This window comes from Ochotona princeps, chromosome 30, assembly GCF_030435755.1.
Source record: "Ochotona princeps isolate mOchPri1 chromosome 30, mOchPri1.hap1, whole genome shotgun sequence".
Classification (NCBI taxonomy): Eukaryota; Metazoa; Chordata; class Mammalia; order Lagomorpha; family Ochotonidae; genus Ochotona; species Ochotona princeps.
In genome coordinates this window covers 7,721,084-7,742,407 of record NC_080861.1, presented here as the reverse complement: position 1 = coordinate 7,742,407, position 21,324 = coordinate 7,721,084, and the positions used below count along the sequence as shown (strand labels likewise).

The 21,324-nt window shown below is 37.1% G+C and overlaps 1 protein-coding gene across 6 annotated transcripts in view; it reads left to right on the top strand.

Moving 5' to 3' along the window:
* The window catches only part of SATB1 (SATB homeobox 1), a 95,239-nt gene that overhangs the window by 50,214 nt on the left and 23,701 nt on the right, over positions 1–21,324 (top strand). For all 6 annotated transcript variants that reach the window (XM_058657041.1, XM_058657040.1, XM_058657042.1 and 3 more), the window contains 2 exons: positions 5,827–6,039; positions 14,142–14,297. In XM_058657041.1, coding sequence (XP_058513024.1) covers positions 5,827–6,039; positions 14,142–14,297 — 369 coding nt within the window. The remainder of the gene's footprint in view (positions 1–5,826; positions 6,040–14,141; positions 14,298–21,324) is intronic.

Sequence of the window (21,324 nt, the reverse complement as noted above, 5' to 3'; positions counted from 1 at the left end):
CGTATGGTTTTACCCAGTTATGTATTTTTTTTGGCTGAAAAACTCTTCATTATCAGCTAGTAAATGTAATACGAAACCTGTATTCAGTTGGGGAATAATTCCTAAAAATATGAAATTAGTGAATCCAAAGGAAAATCCATAGAAATCCTATAGAATCCTTTCTTTTTTGGCAGTTTGCTTTATTTTTGTGATTGTAGTAACTAGTAATACTTATCAGTACTAGGCAAACAGATAAGTCTATGCATCATAGCCCAGCAGTGCTTGTCGAATTACAAGCCCACTTATCAAGACGACAGTAACGTGGACCAAACGACAGCTCATTACAGATGCATTTTCTTTAACTGAGCAAATAGTTCTTTTTCATAGCATTCAGGACAGTGTACTGTGTTAGATGAAAAATGCCCAGAGAGTCCTTACTGACCAGTCTTGCGGTTTTTCTTGCTTTGGATTGTGTTGATACAGCTATTACTTTGAAGGGTTGACCATGTGTTCTGCCTGCAGTTTGTACATAAACAAATTACGTGAATATCTGTAGGATTTTTCATGGAAAAAAAAAAGCTTTTCCCTTATTTTTAATGCTGTGTTTGTTTCTGTAGGAAGATGGTTATTTCTGTAGTGAACATCAACAGCAGTGACTTCATTTTTCTGAGAATGACAATCTGGTATAGCTAGATACGGAGAGCTCCTTAAGTAACGACAGTCCCTTTGGGGAAAACAAAAAAATCACTACCAAGCATTCTTCTGAGTCCTGGCTTGTAAGAGGGATTGGTTTTAAACCTTTATGTTGACCATTGCTGCTTCTCAGTAGCTGCAATGCAATACTTGAAAGCTGTTTGATCTTACATGTCTATTTAAGTGTTCACTCTTTGAGAACAAGTATTTGCACACACAAGCATGCATGTAAAAACCACACAGACATGCACACACATACACAGCTGCATTTATTTTAATGATTAAACATTCATAGGAATGCATGTAGTGTGTTTATTTCAAAGTATATGCATTTCAATAAAAGCAGGTGCAGAGTGAGTATGTGTGAGTGTGGAGTACGAAAATACACACGCTAATGCATATGCATAGGCAGAAAGCTCTGCAGAGTTCAGTTGCACATCACACATTTGTGTGCACGGATTACAATGTGCTTTTCCAACTCCTACTTAAAAAAATTAATGTAAAATATGTACATACAAATGCAAAGTTATATGATATGATTGCATAAATATATTGTACCCTATAAACAGTACGTTAAGAAATTAATATGAGAGATGGCAGTGTTATGAATTATTTTAGTCATTGATAGCTCTTTAGAACTTTAAAATTCTGGATTTCATGTTTCAAATCTTAATTCAGGATTTTCTTATGTGACTAGGGTTTCCTAGTCAAGACTTTCACATGTTACTATTTCTTGAAATCTACCTTTTCTGGAAATTTATGGTGAAATTTATGCAATGACTTGTTTTAAGGAATTTTCCTCCTTCTGAATTGATGGGCATATGTTCTTTAATTGCTGTTGAACACATCAGCTTTTAGCATATGTCATTCATTCAAAATGCCTACTTGATGTCTTTTTAATGGAAACCTATGGCGAAAAGTAATTGCCAAAGCTTCCAGATTTATATTTTTTCAATTTACCTCTCTGTAAAACTGCTATTTAAAGGTTATGGAACAAGAAAATACATTCTTTAATCCCCTTTGCTTTTTTTTTTTTTTTTTTTTTTTTAATAAAATCCAGAGTTTAATTCTGTTTCCACTCTGGCATTTTCCCCTTCTTCTCCCCCTTCCTCTGGTCTTTGGCACACTTTATTTTCCAGTAAAATAAAGAATGAAGATGGATTATTCAAAACTGATAACGGTAATGGTCCATCATGTAATGTTTTATTGAATTTGAGTTCTGTAAATTATGTGGTGGAGAGAAATTTGCCTGCTTAAGTCTAACAGAAATTGCTACTGTGTTCCTCTAATTCTTCACAGTGTAATTTAAGAAAAGTCCACTCTCCATAACACTATTGAATAAAAGGTAAAAAGGTGCTGTTACCCCCACGTGACAGCTCTCGGTGGTGAGCTAACCCCAAGACAGAGATAAATGGGGTTGACGTGGAACTTTCCTGGCATGAGGCCAGCCGAGCCTAGAAGGGAGAATTTGAAAGGAGTCTTTCACCTTGACATGTGATTAAAAATTCACGAAACAACAGAAGCAGGCCAACTTAAAGCATATTCTACCAATTTTCTTTTGAAGAGGGAGGTTTTATCAAATCATATTTTCTTGCTGAGGGCTTTGAAGTTCCATGAGGCTGATAAAAATCTATTTGAATCACTGATTATGTTCAAAGAGGAGACAAATAGAAGGCCAGACAGGCTTTTTGTTCAGATTGGCAGTCTCTTTTTGCTTATCTGCTGTTTTAAAGAATTCATAATTAGCTTTTGGGAGTACTGATAATATTTATTGAAGAATTCTTCTTTTACAGTTACTAATGAATTTTACTTGTAATAACTTGTAAACTGTTTCTGGAGTATGAGGAAAAAAAGGTTTAGGAATTTGTCAGGAAATTCATTCTTTAATTGAAGGAAAATTATTCTCACTTAACCATGATGTAACAACAATGTGAATTAATTTTGTCTTTCTGTGTACACCACACATCTAATTATTTTTAACATTTGAAGTCCTAAGGAAAGGCAGCTTCTCATTTCCAACAAAATTCATATTTATGAGATGGTGGTAACTTCCTATGAGTCACACAAGTTCTCAGATTTTTTTTTGAGAAGCAAAAATGACTGATGACTTTGCTAAATTCACTCAACGGGTTAATTGAGCAGCTATTAGGCGTGCTATTGATGTTACGTTTTAATCCTGGTGTATCAGTGTATTTTATCACATAGCAAGTAGGACACATGTCTGCCATGACATAACTATTTTTCAGTGTGAGAAACAGTTTGTGATAAGAGATCTTTCCCACTACCCACCATGGAGGGTTATGACAAATTACCATAACCTGTATTTTCATCTTTCGGAAACAGGAACCGAGCTGCGTACATCTTGAACCCCTAAGTACGGCCATGCAGTTAGCGGCATGAATGGAATCAGAACTTGCATTCTTCGGTTGTGGGAACAGTCATTTTGCACACAGAATCACTCTGAAGTGTCATGATATGTTTTGTTTTGTAATTAACACTAATCAAAACTTTTTTAAACATTTTTTTTTTCAAGCATTTCCACAAGGGGGCACTCCCCTCATTGAAAGCTCTGGGCCAAGAAAAAAAAAATCCACAAAAACCCCAAAGGTTTGTAAAATGCAAGGGACAGTCTACACGGGCTGCTTCACGCTGTTGGAGGAGCCCCAGTGAGTGAGGTGTCTCCAGCTGTCAGCATTACTCCAGGCAGATCAATTGCCTTTGCATCCAATAGTTAAAATAGTTGAAGTGGAAACAGGCTCTGCCCGTGGATCATTGGGATGCTCAAATGGGATGTCATGCCAGTGTTGAAAGATGGCTGGAGAGCTTTCTACATTCTCCTCAGGCCTCCCGATGTCTTCTCTTCACCTATACATGAATGACTTCATGTCACTTTACCAAGACTTAATATTACTAGGCATTTTTCGTGTGTGTGTGTGTGTGTGTGTTGCTGTGTATTTCATCTCTGCTGCCTCAGGAAACATTTGATACAGAACAGTGTGATCTAATACCTCATGATTCTCAAATGTTTCATTTCAAATTTCCAAGATATATCTCAGTTATTCATAGGATATCTTTTACCTTCATCTGTTTTTTTCTAACTTATTGTACAATTATTGTAATAAAGCTCACAAAGTATAACTTTACATTGAAGGCCCTCCTGGGTACTACAATCACTGACTGTCTGTATCCATGTGTTGCCTATCTTGGTCTGAGGTTTCTATTACCTAGCTGCCAATTTTTTTCCCTCTTTGGGTCGTATATTCAGTGATATACAGCAATAATAAGTGTACTCGAGGAAATTATAGCACTGTTTATATTTACCAAGGGTTAGCATCTATTTCCGTGTTGTCAATTCTCATATTACTTTGGCAAGCACATTTTTAAATATGACATTTGCTGGCACGGAGTGGAGAGCATTAGATCTATTTTTAAGCTTTTTTGGGAGACCTGTGTGATTTTGATTTCAGTATGTCCCATCAGGAACACAGTCACGTTGACTAGTTGGTCTTATACAAATGAAATAGCTGGATGGATGACTGACTGCCTGTTGAACTGAATTTTAGTTGGATTGACAAGCTTTATCTTGCATAGACACGGTTATAGTATTTCTTGTTATCATGAATGAAAGAATGTGACTTCATTCTTCAGTCACATTTCTTGCAGTGAATCCAGAATTTTAGGTTCAACTTCCAGCCTTTGGTTACAGTAGGCCAAGCAAGAGACTTCCTTCAAATGGACTCCTAACCTCTTGCTGTGTAGGTGGTTCTATCTTAATACTAGCTCATAAGTCATTTTTAAAAAGAACGAAACTTTTAAATTGCTTGCACTCAATTGTTAGACAAGATGATACGTTATCCTTGGAAAATCGAAAACAAAACCAGGTTGGGCTTCTAGGAATCTATGAAAAACTTCAAATGTTGGAACTTTGGGCTCCATTGCTTTAACAAGACACTGAACTTTCGCTGAAATATACCCTATAGCCATCGCTATAGGGTTATTGGAAAGCAACTTTGCAAATTAAATAGAAACCTTGGCAGAATTTATTTTGAGGTATGTTAAAGGAAGCTGTTACCTAGCTAAGTGAAGAAGGCAAATTTATCTTGGCATTCCAAAGCATTATTTCATATATGAGATTGCAGGGAAAAAGGTTACTTAGTCCCTATAAAATAGAAAAAATTTTTCAGGTACTTCTATTTCATATTATAGCTCATTGGGAAAAACCATCTGCTTTTGAAAGCACTCTGCTAAATATTAAAATAGTAGAAAATTTAATGCTGTAGTTTTTAGGGAAGAAAGGCACATCAAAGGAGTCGTATTATGGGTTTATACATTTCCTCTACCCCTACTAATGTTTTTATTCCCCAAGAAATTTTATAATTGCAGAGTTTAATATTTATTCCTTGACATGCTGTGATAGATTTTTGCAATGTGGAAGAGTGGTTATATATTTAGGATTTTATGCAGTTTTAAGTTCAAAATTTCAGCCTGGTATTTAGTGGAGTAGTAAAGCAGGAGTGCATTCAGAAATATTTGGGGTGATCTGTGTGGTTACCTTTAAATGCAAAAGTTGAGTCACCCGGTGTCATTTAACGCATAATTTGAAGATCAAAGCATAATTTAAATATTGACTGTGAAAATAGAACATAAATCCGAAGTGATGCTTTAGTAAAATGATTTTTTAATATTTTTTATTTGCTGCAATTTGTTAATGATTCATTTTTTCATACTTTGTGTGAAAGTTCTACTTACTCTCTGGTAATGACTGTCTTCACAGATCAGGCTGTTTGTGTTCCACTGCCTTTGTCTAGGCAGCCTGTGAACTGTACAGCTCAGTGCTGTTGTTTTATTGAGAATTTCATTTATTCTGAACCTCCCCAGATCCCCTGTGAAAGAATTCATGGCAAATCAAGCTACTCAAAGGAAGGAGATCAATTAAGCAGTTTATCTTATATGTAAAGCAGATGCTTAATAAAATGAAGAATACAATTGTGGCTCTCTCCTCCACCGCTTCATCTGTAACTATATATTGATGCAGGATCAATGCCTCTGGCTGTTCATTTTCTAAAAAGTGAAGAAGCACAAGGGAAGGTCCACGGTCAGCCAGGCCAGGCCTGGGCACAAGCTCACCCACCCTGTGCTTTTCCTCCCCTGCAGGGCTTGCTTTCAGAAATCCTCCGGAAGGAAGAGGACCCCAAGACTGCATCCCAGTCTTTGCTGGTTAACCTTCGGGCTATGCAGAACTTCTTGCAGTTACCGGAAGCTGAAAGAGACCGAATTTACCAGGATGAAAGGGAAAGGAGTTTGAACGCAGCCTCTGCCATGGGTCCTGCCCCTCTGATAAGCACGCCGCCCAGCCGTCCTCCGCAGGTGCAGTCTATTATACTTCATAGTAGGGGGAAGAATTTCAACCAGATATTTGTTAAACATATGTTTTTGTTGTTGTTGTTGTTTCTTTTTATAATTAGGAGTCATCTGTGTAGATACTGGTCCCGAATCAGTCATTTTTTGTAAAAACATAGTATGGTATTAAATAGAGGAAAGAACATAGCTTTTGGGCTGCTTTATACTGTGGGTGTAAAAATAGTCCCTAAATGAGATACTTGGGTCTATTGTGATTATTAAATAAAGACATATTTTAAACTCAATAGGAAAAAATAAAAGGACAAAAAAATACATATTTTGTCCCTACTAGTTTTGGAACCATCATTTGAATAGTAAATAAATAAAAATAAGTAATTCCATTTGTATTTATGGTTTCCAATACGGACTGCAGCTGGTACCAATTACATATCTCATTAGTAATCTTTCATAATTAAGTTTAATACAGTCCTGGAAGGCAGGTTTTAAATGGGGCTGATAAAGAATTCCTTTCATAGTCCCAGAAATGGGCACTTACTTGTTTCTCCAAATTTTCACACCTTATAGCAAGATAAAAAGTCTCCTTCTGGATATTAATGTGTTTCTGTAGTGTCCCTTTTTAAAATGAAGTTTTAAAATAGTTGCGTAACTATTGTGAAAATTCAGTAAATTTATTTTCAGAATGAACTAATGGCTAAGAGTGTGATAGTGGATTAAACTCATTCCACATGTATTTTCTAACATTTAGTTGGTGGTCTGCACAACTTTTCAAAATAGCTAAAACTGGATGAAAGTTGAATATGGAATACAGGTCAGGTTTTGATCGAATAATATCATGATTAGTACCCTTATGTTAATTTCTTTTAATTAATTTCATTAAGTTCTTTTCATTAATAGTAAAAATTGTCATATGATCCCAAATATTGATGAAATCTTAAAAAACCTTGTTGAACCCTGAAGAGTGAGGCTGCTCTAGATCCTTTATAAACAAGGAAGAAATATAATAGCCAACTGCTTTTTGAGAGCTTTAAACCGTTCATCATGTTCTAGAATTAATTTTTTCAGAAATGTCACAAAAATCAGTCTCCATTTTATCTAATGGGAGTGGATCAGGTCTTTATGGCTACAAGAACAAGACTATAAGTGGTTAATTGCTGTAATTCAGGACAAAAAACAGTCGTTCAGGAGAGGAGAATGGCATCTATATGTGTATATACACGGTTATTGACTTTGCTCTCTAAAGCTCTCTCTAAAAAATTTCCATGATACAGAATGAAGAGGTCTTACATACAAAGAACTTTGTAAGGCTAAGTGATTTAACACTGGTATGATGTTCAGCGTTAACACATACACATTATTAGAATAAGTACAGACACGGTCCGCAGTTGCCTTTGCTTCTTTAATCACTACGTAGGGGCATGTAGCTGAGTTACTTCTCATTTAATCTGCACGCTAGTAAACGAGTATCTTAAGACCAATATGAACTTCAATATGGAGCTTTTTTTTTAATCTACCCTAATATTTGACTTAATGGTTCCATAATATACCTTTTGTAATCTTATATTTCAAAGATTTTGTTTTCCAAATATCATCTTGCTTTCCTTATTTAAAGTGTTTTCTTTAGCCAAAGGTATATTAACTCCTACTAAATTTTTCTTTTCGCATAGTATTGGGTAGTGTTCCTATAGGTAAGTGTTTTAAGATCTTGTCTGCTGTGATAAGTTGAGTTAGAAGACAATATGTAGTTTATTTTACCTGAATTACTGGGTAGCTGGTTCAGCTACCTTTTGCTGCACATATTTGTTCTCAAGATAAATTGAGACCAAGCCTTTAGCTGCAGCATCGGCTTACTGAAATATGAAGTATGTACAACTCTTTCAAAGGAAATGTTTCCTATTAATGCAGTTTTCCTATCTAACCAAATACTGAAATGATTATGTGATATGTGTATAAGTAATTTTATTTTACTGCTGTAAAATAAATCTTAACTTATCTTGTTTACCTCATAGGAGAATCCCTTTGCATTGCCTTATATTATTATAATAGAGCTTACTTCCAATTAGATCACATTTTATCTTTTGACAATGGCCCATTAAATTAAATTTCAAGAGTTTTTCAATGTAGGTGTATTTTAGATTTAGAAAAATAGGCTATAGAATAATTGGCTCAGCACTGTTCTGTATTAGTTGAAATCACATCTCTAAACTGGAACCAGTATACTGCATAAATGATTTTCTGATGTTGCTGGTTTTGCAGTTTTTAAAAACTATTAATTTTTATCTACCTGAAAACCAGAGAAGGAGACACAAAGGCATCTCCCGTCATCTGGGTCACTCTCCAAATACTCACACCAGAGAAGGCTGCGCAGGCAAAAGCCAGGACCTGGAATTCTACGTTGGAATGCAGGTCTCCCAAGCAGCATGTCAATTGTTGGGTAAAATGCTACACCCACAAAATGTACTTATTACAAATGAGAAAATGGAAATTTAAAAAAATGGAGAAAATCATGATGCAGAGGTTTTAGCTTTGTGCTTCGCCACGGAGAAGTGTGTGAAGTCTTGCTGCGTTTCTTTTGCCGCTGAATGAAGAGACGGGAAACACTCTGAGACAAGCCTTGTGCTTGGGCCCCGAGCCTTGTGTTCTTCCTAAGGGCTCACGTGTGAAAGGCAGAGGCACTGTGCTGGGTTTCTTGGTGCCTGAGGTTAGACCTATGCCTGGAGAGCCTGGGATTGAGAATCTTAGCCACATCGCACTCGGGGTTGCTGCCAGAACTGCCCTTGGATGCCTGGACTAGTCTCAGGCAGTGCCATAGCTCTTGACTGGCCCAGCCTCCTGAGGTGCCTGCCACACAGAGGTGTCCCTTGGGCTCACATGCCACTGTGCCACCTTGTATGCTGTTCGTCCTCTGCCTCTGACAGTGGGGTCTGCCCACAACCTGTTTGCTGGTTGTGTGTTTCAACATCTTAGATGCTGTCATTAAAGAAATAAGAACACCTAGCACTTAATAGTGATTGACAATTTTCTGAACATCTTCACATATATTAATTTGTTGAATCCTCATCCCAGACTTTTGCTGGGAGGAAACTAAGAGAGCAGATGTAAGTTTAATCAGTTTTTAAATCATTATTAAGTCTATTACTCTTTTCTGTACCTCAAGCTATCTCGTCAAAATAGAAGACTTATTTTAGAAATGGCATAGCAAAACTAGGAGAATTCTTCTATTTTCCATAGAGGGGAATTCTGTTTGGTTGAGAAGAGGGAAGTGTGGTCAGATGGGCTAAATCAAGTGTTTGACAGGTGATCCACCAAAGGAGGCTTTGCCGTGATTTTCTGAATTTATGGAGAAACTAGCACTTTTGAAACTTCTAAGAAAGTTTCTTATAAGAAACCATTCTCTTCAAAGTTCCCTGGTCTATAAGATTTTTTTAAGGTTTATTTTACTTATTTGTTTTTTCTTTTCTTTTTTTTTTTTTTAAAGATTTATTCATTTTATTACAGTCAGATATACAGAGAGGAGAGACAGAGGGGAAGATCTTCCGTCCGATGATTCACTCCCCAAGTGAGTCGCAACAGGGCGGTGCGCGCCAATCCGAAGCCGGGAACCAGGAACCTCTTCCAGGTCTCCCACGCGGGTGCAGGGTCCCAAAGCTTTGGGCGGTCCTCGACTGCCCTCCCAGGCCACAAGCAGGGAGCTGGATGGGAAGTGGAGCCACTGGGATTAGAACCGGCGCCCATATGGGATCCCGGGGCTTTCAAGGCGAGGACTTTAGCCGCAAGGCCACGCTGCCGGGCCCCTATTTTACTTATTTGAAAGGCAGAATAATAGAGACACTTCTTCCATCTGCTGGTTCACACCCCAGTGACCAGGTGCTGGTCCACTTCCAAACCAAGAATCTGGAATTTCATCCGAGTCTCAGGTGGGTGGCAAGGTCCCTCTGCTTGGACCACTTTCTGCTGCCTCTCCAGGAACGTTAGCGGGGAGCTGGAGTGAAAGTGAGGCAGGCTGAACTCAAGTCTGCGTTCTGATAATGGCGTGCCAGTGTCCCCCAAAAGTTTCCTATCTAAATATGCTTTGCAGGTTTTTCTGTTGAGTTTATTAGAGAAATTCTAGTCATGATAAATTATGATCAATTACTCAGGGTTTGTTCAATATGACAAACCAGTTTGAAGATTGCTTCTACCTTAGGTGTGTGCTTTCAGTTTCCATGTCTACTTTTGAATGTGTAACTTGTGTAACTAACTGATAAAACTCAGGTTCCGTAAGAACAGCTTCAAGGTATATAATTACCAAATTCCACCTTTTACAAGAATTGTCTTTTCCTTCGTTTTTTGTATCTTTATATAATTCTCTAGTTTCTTCTAAAGTAATATGTGTTATTTCATAATAGTGGTTTGGAGAATATGCAGAGATCAAATAAGGAAAATTAATCTGGTAGCTGCACCATTCTGTCTGTCTGTAACATTTTCCTTGGTAGTATGAGACATAGATTCATTTTGATTTTGGGTTCAGGTACAGTCAGGAACTTAATGTACTTTATACAAGTTTTATTTGTTGTAGATGCTGTGAACAACATCGCTAAAATCTCACTTTATATGCCTGTAATACGCTTCCAGTTAATTGTCATCTGTTATGCGTAGATTTGGAAAATAATAAATATTGCTTGTAGAAAAAGATCAAACATTGGTATGATAGTGTTAATTGTAGAGTTTTCAGAGTGGGAATTACTTGCCATCCCCATTAAGCATGCCACAGAGGGTGCATTTCATATACAACATTACCAGGAAAGCATTTGTGATTTACATGGCTTGCAAAAGCAAACTCAGGTAGAACTTTTACTATTAATTATTAAGAGTTCAGCTACTAAAGATTAGACATTAGTAAGAGTTAGCAAAGGGCTTAATCTGAAACTGGTCTGGCACATTTTTAGAAGAATGTTTTCCAGAAGACCCATATAACATCACGAGCTCCTTATAGCTCCAGTGTTCCTAAGACAACAACTAGCATCAAACTTCAGTTCCCATCAGCCTTGCCCAAAGACAAATTATGTAACATCTTTGTTTCCACAGTTCTCTCAGCTTTAATATGGGGTGATAATAGACACAGAGCTGCGGCCGATGGTAACACACACCAAACACAACGCCCAGCACACAATAAACAACTAATAAATGTAAGCTTTTATTATCTTAGTTTTTAAAACTAGGTAAAACTTTAATTTTGTACATGTGAGAGCCTTGTACTTGCATGCAGTTCCTCTTGCATTGAAGAGTAGCACATTCATCAACGAAAACCAAAGTTCAGATTTCACTTTGTTTAACCTGAAAGTGTGATCTGTGAATTTAGCAATCCATGTAGAACCAAAACGAAATGTTCGTGGAAAAGTTTAGTTTTCTCCCCACTATCTTACTGAAGTGTTTTGTTTCCTGTGCCCTAACCCCACATGGGAGGTAAACAGTGGAGGCTTCAGTCTTGACTCCTTCCCTGGCGCCGCTGTAATAATGGAGTAGAACAGCCTACCTTGATAAAAGCTCCTCGGAAAGCAACTGCATTTATTTTACCTCCTGTGCTATTTGCTGAGAAGAGCTGAAGAGTAGTTTGTTTTGCCTGGAATGAACTACTTTATGAATTTTAATGTGTGATATAATATTAAAAGCTAAACCAGGATTAAAGAAGATTTTTTTTGGACTAAGCTAAAATAGTACTTAGTAGAGTGAGGTATAAAAGATTTTTGTTTCCATTTTTACCTGGGGAAAAATTCAGCTTTCATAGTTTTGAAAAGCTGTCCAAGTCAGTTCCCCTTAAGCAATAGCTTGTGTTGAGGAAAAAAATGTGATTCAAGAATTCTAATAGCTTATCTATGATAAGATACATTATCTGAGCCAACTAGATGATAAAGAAGATCTTTTCTAAATATTTTGAAAATGAGTAATACAGCAACATACTCTTTGTGTTTTTTAACTCTTTGCCACTTCTTGCTGTTAAAATTTGTTTTGCTCTTCCGTGTTTACCACTATTGTCTTGATCGTGTTGGTTCCTAGGAAATGTTTTGTATTTTTCTTTTGTAATTTAGAATTATATTGTTTTAGTTCAAGTAGTAATTGCTTTGTATAAAATATTTAGCAAGTGGATTTTAGAAGCAATCATGGGGTTTAACAATTGTGACCCACCTCAAAGATAAATTCTTAAGCATACTTTTTTACAAAGGAATGAAAATCGCTTTAAAGATAGACCAAAACGACAAGTTTCCAAAACCTACTCTTTTTAGCAATTTCTAAGCACTTTGCCACCAAGGAACTGTTTCTTCCAGTGAAGTGGACTTTGTGCCCCCATTTCCATAACATTCAATTTTCAGAGTGACTCAAAAGGCTTTTCTTTCTCTTTCATTTAAGCGGTAAGAAAAATAGGCATTAAAGTAGACCCCCTGGCATGGTCACATCTATCCCTCTTCCGCAAAGCAAGACCACCTCAGAGCAAAGTTTTGAATCTCACCAAAGCAACTTTGTAGACAATTTATGGAACTATGTGGTGTTAACTCTTTTGGCTCCTAATGTGTTTATCGCTCCTTCTTAGTGGCCCCTGATTCCCATACCTCAGTGAATGACTTCTGGAGATTTGTCCATCCCCATCTGGCTGGTAGCTTAGCAGAGGGGGCCTGGCACCGGATTGCCTCTTGGTCCTGCCTTCTTCACGCCTTGACCTTTCACAGCTGAATTCTTTTCTTGCTTGCAAGGTTTCCTCTGAGGAGTGATCTGCCTACCTCCTCAGAAAAACGAAGATTCATTGTCTTGCCAACTGGCTAAATGCAACAGGGTTTGCACAGTACATCTTTAAAAACTCAGTGATTCTTAAAGTACAAGAAAAAAAAAAGGATTGTTTCAAGTAGCTTTTTTTCCTCTCTTCAATTCAGAAGAAGCAAGCCTGGAAAGACCTGCAGTGTGTGTGGAGTTGTATCTATGTCATTTAATGCTAGAACAATACTCAGCTGCACTAAACATTTTTGTTGTTTATACTTTATGTGAGAGAACACAATATAATGAGTCCCAGCACATTATGAAACTTTATGAAGTGTTGTGCTGGAGGAATCATGGTCCTGTATGGATAGTAATTTTTCATTTATATTTTCCTTACATTCTCCCGTAAAAATTAAAAGGCGCTACATTGTTCATACATGAATTTTCCAGGCTGGTTCATACAACTAGACAATAAAATTAGAGTTTTAAACATTAATAATTGAGTGAATACTTTTTGAGGTTCCCCCAAAACTGTTTATCATTTTCTACTTTGCAACTGCTTAACATTAATATCAAAATCATTATTGCTAAATTTTCTGTTAAGATTATATATCTTGAATATGTTTGGAGAGTCGCTGGTTATACATTTTCTGTAGCTTACAGGGATGTTCTGTTAAATATTGTGAAATATTTCCTTATTGTCTGGTCCCACAAGTCAAAAGGAAATCGTTATACAGGGGTGCCAGGAAAAGATGAAATAATTACACAGAACAGCTTGGACGTGCAACCAGCCTTTATGATAATTAAGCAAGGCACTCTACCTGTTTCATGGATGGATAGAAGATTTAAATATGCAGTTCTGCAAATGGCTTTGTTATGGAAGATTTTTTAAATGAAACATAAGAGGGAAAGGAATAAAAAAGAATCTAAAATTAAAAAGGCCATAGTATATAACAGCTATTAGTGATGCAGTTGTCTATTAGGCATCATGCATCCAGAGAAGATACAGCACTGCGCATTATGATTTTAATTGTGAATTTCCTTTGTTAGCGATGCAATGGAAGGTAATTGGGAGACAATTAGTTTAGGGTTTTCAAGTCTTTGAAACTATTTCGTTTTCCAGAAAACTTATTTTATGGCATGATAATTCCTGGTTGTCAGCTGGCAGTGGCTGTCATATTACAGATGCAATCACCTGTGACAATGTGACTTCCTTAACGTAAGCAGTCTGATCTCAGAGTAATAACTAATGTTGAATGACTTCACTGTTGACCACCTTGGTCATAAAAGGAGCAACAGTGTCCAGTTTGGATGCTGAGCCTGAAAAGCTTCAAAACAATTTTGCCAATGAAAAATGACAGCCATGTTCAAAATGTTTGTAGGTGAAAACAGCTACTATTTCTGCGGAGAGGAATGGGAAGCCAGAGAACAATACCATGAACATTAATGCTTCCATTTATGATGAGATTCAGCAGGAAATGAAGCGTGCTAAAGTGTCCCAAGCACTGTTTGCAAAGGTTGCAGCAACAAAGAGCCAGGTAAGAGCCTCTGCTAGGCTTGAGGTGTTCATCTCTGATGCCTGTAGAACTTGCGTTGAAAGTGATGTCTGTTTTCAACATGGATTTGCATCACTGTGCAGTTAAAATTTCTAGGATTCTGTAGAGCTCTAGATTGAAACAACATAGACGTTCGCTTTTTCCTGCAGCAGACACACTCCAAATCAAGGATTTTTTTTGTAAATCCCTAAGTTAGTTAATAGTTGTTTTCGGAAGAACATTCTACATCATGGAAGGTTTCTCAGTGTAGTCTACTGTGGTAGAATAAACATCTTGAATTACTGTTGTTCATTATCACTTAGATGACTTTGATTTCCATCCTAAAATACTACAAACATTACAGTGTCTCTTCCAACTTGGCTACCTACAACTATTTAGCGCACCTGTTAAAGCAATCTGATACATACAGGAACAGATATTTTGCCCTGTCAATGATTTTCATTTATACATGTATAAAGGTCACACTAATTGAGTCACAAGTAGGAAACTTGTCCACCTGCTGAAATACCGGTGAATACACGTGAACTGGACAAGTTGAAGATCTCTGCCAAATAAGATTAAAAACAAAGAATAAGTAGTGCAGCCTTTTATCAGTGTAATTCTATTAAAGCAGTCATTTCTACTCATCAAAAATAGATTCATCCAAATAAACATACTGACGATTTCCTCTAGTCCTCTTTCACTTTGCAACAGGACTTGCTAACACTCTCAAGGTAAGATTTCGAAGGTGTGCAAGGGCTCCAGGTAGGATTCTCAGAGCTTGAAACTGCATCGTGGTCTATGTCCATGATCATCAAAGTAAACTTTTGTAAAATAGCAGACTCATATCAACCTCTGATAAAATGGGCAACCTTGGAAGTATAAATACCTTTTTAGTTTCTCAAACTCTTACTCTGTGGACATTAATAGTGGTACTTGATGGGGCTTTGCTTTAGAAAATACTGTTCTTGTTTAAGTTATAGGCTAGATGAAATACTTAAGGGATATCTTGCAAATGTTACATAAAAATAATTAAACTCAAGCTGTGGAGAGTAAAAATTATAGCTTTATAGGCCACATGCCTGCCTACCCTTCAATCACTGTCAAAGTGATAATTTCTACAATAACATGTTTCTTTTATTGTGAAATTCTAAACATCAAGTGCTGTTTAAACATTAAACTGAATTGTTTATGTTAGTGCTGTGCTCAGCGTGTCATACATCGGGCCACCGTAATCTCCCATGGAATGTAAAATTCTGTCATGAATCATGGCTTGTATATCGGAAATTACTGTAATTTTGATTGGAAATTACAGGGCTCTTGAAATGTTTCTAATTATGATAGAATGTTAGAGCTGCTTCAAACCTGTGTGCTTCTTCAGATGTCTTCATTTACACGCCAAGACTGTGCATGAAGGAGAGGTGTCCTCTCCGTTACCCACCCTCCCACCCCGTGTGTTCTCATTTTGACTGTTTAGTCTAATTATCATGAAGATCTCATATTTAAGTAAATATTATCTCACCTTTCTTCCCAATCCTGCATCTTTTTTTCCTAACCTGTCCAATTATCAAGAATAACAGACTGCATTCCTATAAGGGCCAATCCTTTTCCCCAAATTCTGGAAATGGAGAAATTTAGAGATACATTTATCGTAAGGATCAGCTTTAAAATGCAGTTTCTATTAAAACGTCACTGACTGCGGTTTGGTTGCCTGTTACTGTCAGCCAGTTCTATGTAGCTGCACACGCCAGTGCCCTTCCTTTGTGAATGGAGTGTAGCACTGTGTGTTTAACAGCCACTGTGTCGCCTTTGACTGTTCCTAGGTAGTACCCCGGACGGTCCCCATCTGATTTGGGCTACTAGTTTGGGAATTGTTTAGAAAGTAGCAGCAATTAGCTAATGATACATTCCAAGGATAATTCTGGAAATTTTTAAGCATTCTTGTTCATTGTATCCTATGTAGCTTTTAACCTAATTTCCTCGTTTTGGTTGAGACAAAATTCAGGTGGCTAGTTGTGTGTAGACTGTGGGATAGAGCAAACTTTAATTCCCTTGAATATTATTCCTAATTTCTATTTTATTTTTGACTTTCTGGCAGATTCTTTTTGTAGTGTTGTCCTACTTGTTCAATTAGATGTGTGACTACCCATTTTATGAAAATGTGCTAAATATAAAGGTTGATCATTATTAAAAAAACAAACGTTCAAAACCAAATGTGTATAGCACAACAGCAGATCTGACTTAGGTTTTGTTCTTCTACCATGGTAGTATGAAAAAAAAGAAAAGAAACAAAAACTGGTAAATAAGGAAAAAAAAAATTCAAATTGGCCTTTTCTCCTGGTCACAATTCTGAAATGGTTCTTTCTGCCTCAGATACGCCTGGCAAGGTGGGTCAGGATGAGGCAGTACTCTTCCCAAGTTGAAGTGTAGTAAAACTGGAAAACCCAGATCCACTTTCTCTCACCACTCTCTCTCAGCTGCTCTGCCTCCATCTGCACTGCTGCTTCTCCCCGGTTGTCTTGGTTATTGTAACATGAATCACCTTTTTCATGCTGTTTCCTATCATGCATTTATTCTCTAGATTTAATTTAGTAACCCTGTGATATGACATTATGTTCCTTATTTTACACATGAGGGTTATTCAATTAATAAATGTTAGCACCAACTCTAGATTCTCCGCATCTCTTCTGCTATGTTACTATCTCTTCAGAGTTCAAGACAGTATCAGTCTTTTTCAAGGAAAGAGGGATAGGGGTATTGGACTAATTGATAGCAATAAGAGCTTTTCCTTCTTCATCGACGTGTTTGTGACACTTAGGTTCTTGCATACAGATTCCAAAGCCTCAGAATCCCAGCCTTCTGAAGCCTGATGCCAATGGAAGGGGGTATCCATGATTTAGGAATCAAAGCAGCTAGCTGTGGCCCAGGCTTTGTCACTGGCATTATGATAAATGGACGTTTTTTTCAACTTTTTGGGTCTAAGATTTTTTTAAACATGAGAAGTCACATGCTATAATGTATGCAGAAGGGCTTTAAAATGATGTATCATGATTCAAAAATGGATAAAATTTTATGGTGGCTAATGCAAGAGATTCAGTTCTCCACATGGGATAAGAAGGATTAATTATATCTTTATAAATTGCTAGAATCTTCCTTTGTAAAAGGTAAAGGATGTTCTGTAGGGCTAATGCAAAAAGTATTTTCAGTTTAAAAATCAACTTGTAGTTTCCACCATTCTGCATGTATTATATTATTTCTTCTCTCCTTTCAATAATAGAAATGAGGTTGAGGTTTAGCTAATAGAGATGTCTGAGTAAAACATGTAAGTAAAAACTGAAGTCAGGTTACTTGTTGTGCTTGGTTAGCCTAATGCAAACTTCAAAATGACAATGTGTTTTAAACATAACGTGTATTGCTAAAAATCAGTGCCCTTTCTATTCTGAGTAGTCAAATAAGCAGAAGTTTTTCCATGTGAATCATATTGGAATTTTATCAAACGTTTAGTCTGATAATATTGAAATAATTATGAGAGCAGAATTTGCTAATTTTACTGTTTTAAAAAAAATAGTTGATTTGGGTAATAACCATTACAGTATCAAGGTTCAGTTACTGTTCATTGGTTATAGTGTTTTCATATGGGAGATGGAAATGGAATTTTTTTCTTAATAGTGGCAGATGTTGAAATCTAATTTTACTCTGCAGCAAACCCCTGGAGAGCTTTGAGACTTAAGGTGTGTGTCCAGCAAGGGGACATTAGCGGCGCCGCAGGCCTTGCCACGTACAGCAAGTTGTTGGATTGTTTTGCACACTTGCAGAGGGGGTTGCTCAGAGGCACAGCAATGCGAGAGTAAAGGCCGCTCACCTGGAAGCCCTGCGTCGTCACTGTCTTCAGAATATTAGTCTCCCGTGCCTTGTTGAACAGTCTATTTCTTTTGGGTAAACTTGTTCACCGTACTTTTTAGTATAATATCTTCTGTTAGGTCTCCACATGTCGTAGAATCCTTCCACCACTCTGGCTTCAGTTCATTGATAGGTTATTATTTTGACACTTAAAAAACATTTCAAGTATGCAAAAATATTTAGTAGAAGATGAAAGACATTTGCTTTCTCCACTTTTGTTGGAATTTAGGGCCTGTAGGATGAAAGAGGAGATAAGGAGAAAGAAAAAGAGTTTCAGTGCTCCTTGGTGAAAAAAACAAAACAAAAAACCATCATTCTAACCTTTGGAACTACTCAGATGGTGATCAAAATGTCTTAAGTGTAGGTGTGATATCATCACACGTCAGATGGCCTAAAGTCTAATATTTTGTTGGTGGTAGTTGAAATCTGTAGTTGCAAGATGCAGGAATAAAGAAATCATAAAACCAGTGATATCTTATGTGTGTTCCAAGCAGGTTTGTGAAGGCATTTTTTAAAAATTTGTGAAAGCTGTTACACATCGTAGAATTTGCAGTTTGAATCCGTGCTGAATCACTCTTTTGAAATGCTCGTGAACAGACTTTGCTGCAACACGAATTCACCTGTGCAGCCTCCTATTTAAAGCTGCCAGGAGGCTCTGCAGATGGGATAGTCATGGCTTCTGTCCTAATGGTGCCATATCCTTTGGTAGCAGCGTGTGAGAAGATCCTCACCCTGTGTCCTCAGAGCCCCTTGGGTCTCTCAGGCAGATGACGTTTTCTTAGCCAGAGTCTGAAAACCACCCCTGGAGAGATACGACTTAGATTTCTCTGGATGCTTAAGCCTTGGAGTAGAGGGGACAAGGAAACTTTTGGGGAGAAAAAGGAGAGAAATAAGACACCCTGTATCATACCAGCCTACATCTCAGCAGCCTCTTAGTCTAACGAGTGCTTTTGGAGGCCCTATGTGCTGTGTTCTTAAGAAAAATGCCATTCACTGTTCAAGGTGTTGACGTTGATAACTGCTCGCGCACATCTCTCATGTCTCAACGTTGGGCATTCATTCATGTTGGATTCAGTAATCTAGTCAGATGCCAAGCAACTACTGAAATCAATGGCTTGAAATATTAATATACTCTGATAGTTTGAAGGTATATATCATTGTAAGTTATAGGATTTTTCAAAGATAAAATGCATAGATCTGAATATGGTATTTCCAGATTTGTCCATTCTAAAAATGTAAGTGTACATTTTAGTAAAACTGGAGTTGGTCAAGGAAATACAGAATTACTAAATAAAGTCATAGTTTTGGTTGAAAGTCATGTAAAAGTGGTAAATATACCCCTGGACTCTTGGTGTTATCTGTGTTAACAGATTAACTTCAGTTATCTTTGTATTGGCTCTCAAATAACTTTCCCTTTGAATATAAGATTGATTATTGAGTAGGTGAAAATTATAAATACATTTTCTCTTCAATATATTGAGCAAGTTTAACTGTAAAAATATAGTCATTAATCTTCCTGAGCCCATCTCTTCATCCTCAAAAATTGGCATGATCCATTTTATACACGATTTGAAGAGAAGGATCACTCGCAGGAGTGGTCACACCAGAGCAGTGCCGTGTGTATGTTCTGAAGCATGGGCGTGCCATTTACATATTTATAGAACTTGCTTTAGTTGTCCTAAAATGTTAACATAGACTGAAAAGCACAGACTAAGAATATTCTGTGAAAGTTCCTCTGTTTTAGAATTGATTCTACATTCAGATGTTGTAGTTCGAGTTAGTTTCTCCAGGACAGGATTAGGTAGCTAAAAAGTAGCATGAAAAAGAGCAAACTAATGGGGTTTAATTCATGATAGGAATCGATCATAAAACTGAATCGCATTCACTTAAAATTAGCATACAGCTTCAGCACTGATAGAATTTTTTTTTAGCAAACTCAAGCTGGAACACGAAGTGTTTTCTCAGATTTCTCCATAATTATCTGTTTTTTGATAATAAAAGTAGGTTTTGTTTTAACTTCTTTTTTTCTCACATGAGAAATGGAAATAAAAACCCTGTGAAATGAATGAGCAATGAAAATGTATTTCTGCAAATTGACGATAGAAAAATAGCTTTGAAAGAAACTGTACATTAAAATTTCACATCGAAGAAAGACGCTGTGAGAAATGGAAGAACGTACGTTGGCGATGCTCTAGTCGCTCCAGCACAGACTCTGCTTTGAGAGGAGAACCTTCCGTCTTCAGAAGTAACCTCAGAAATCACTCCTCCTCAGACTTCTGTGCCTTTACTCATGGCCTTCTCTTGCTTAGTGAAATGATAAAATTGAATTACAGATCACTCATTGAAAAACATGTCTATATTTTAGGAATGAGTAGAAATTAAACCATCGTACAGCTTATTGTCAAGTACCTTGCAGAAAGTACACGCCCCAAACTGTGAAGTTGACATACTGTCGTCAAATGGATACAAGTTTTCTTTCTACATCTTGATCTTTTTTTCTGCTCTATGTTAATAGAAAAGTATTATTTGATTTCTTGACTCAACAATTCTCATTGCCTCTGTATTTTTTTAAAAAACACTTTCCTTTCAGCCAGTATGCTCTAGGAATTGGGTTTAAACACACTGTTTCATAAACTGCCAGCCTCCTCGGCCGCCTCGGTGCTTCTGATTCGGTAAATCAGATCATAGGCAGCATGCTGTCATATAATAAGGTGTCTGATCCTTATTACCAGTTTGTTGATGCACAGACTCCTTCAAATTGACCATTGCAACACATGGTTTCCCCTGAAACTAGCTGTGATAATTAGCGTGGTTCTAATGAGACAGAATGTCACTGATCTTGTGCTGAACTGTCGAGTATTGACGCTACGGATGGGAACTGTCAGAGCCTGCCATCTGTGACAGCGCTTGGCATATTCCAGTGGCAAGGTAGAGCATGCTCAATAGAGTATTTCCAAACAAATGGCCCATTTCTTGGCGATTGCTCTGTGTTCTGTTCAACTGGAAAGAGTATATGCCCCAACTTTGTCCTACACTAGACACATTGTGAGATCCAACTAAGTGCAAAATTTTAAATCTGTGAATGTGTTATTTAAGAGGGGACTCTTTTGTTTAGCAGGTGAATTTTAAG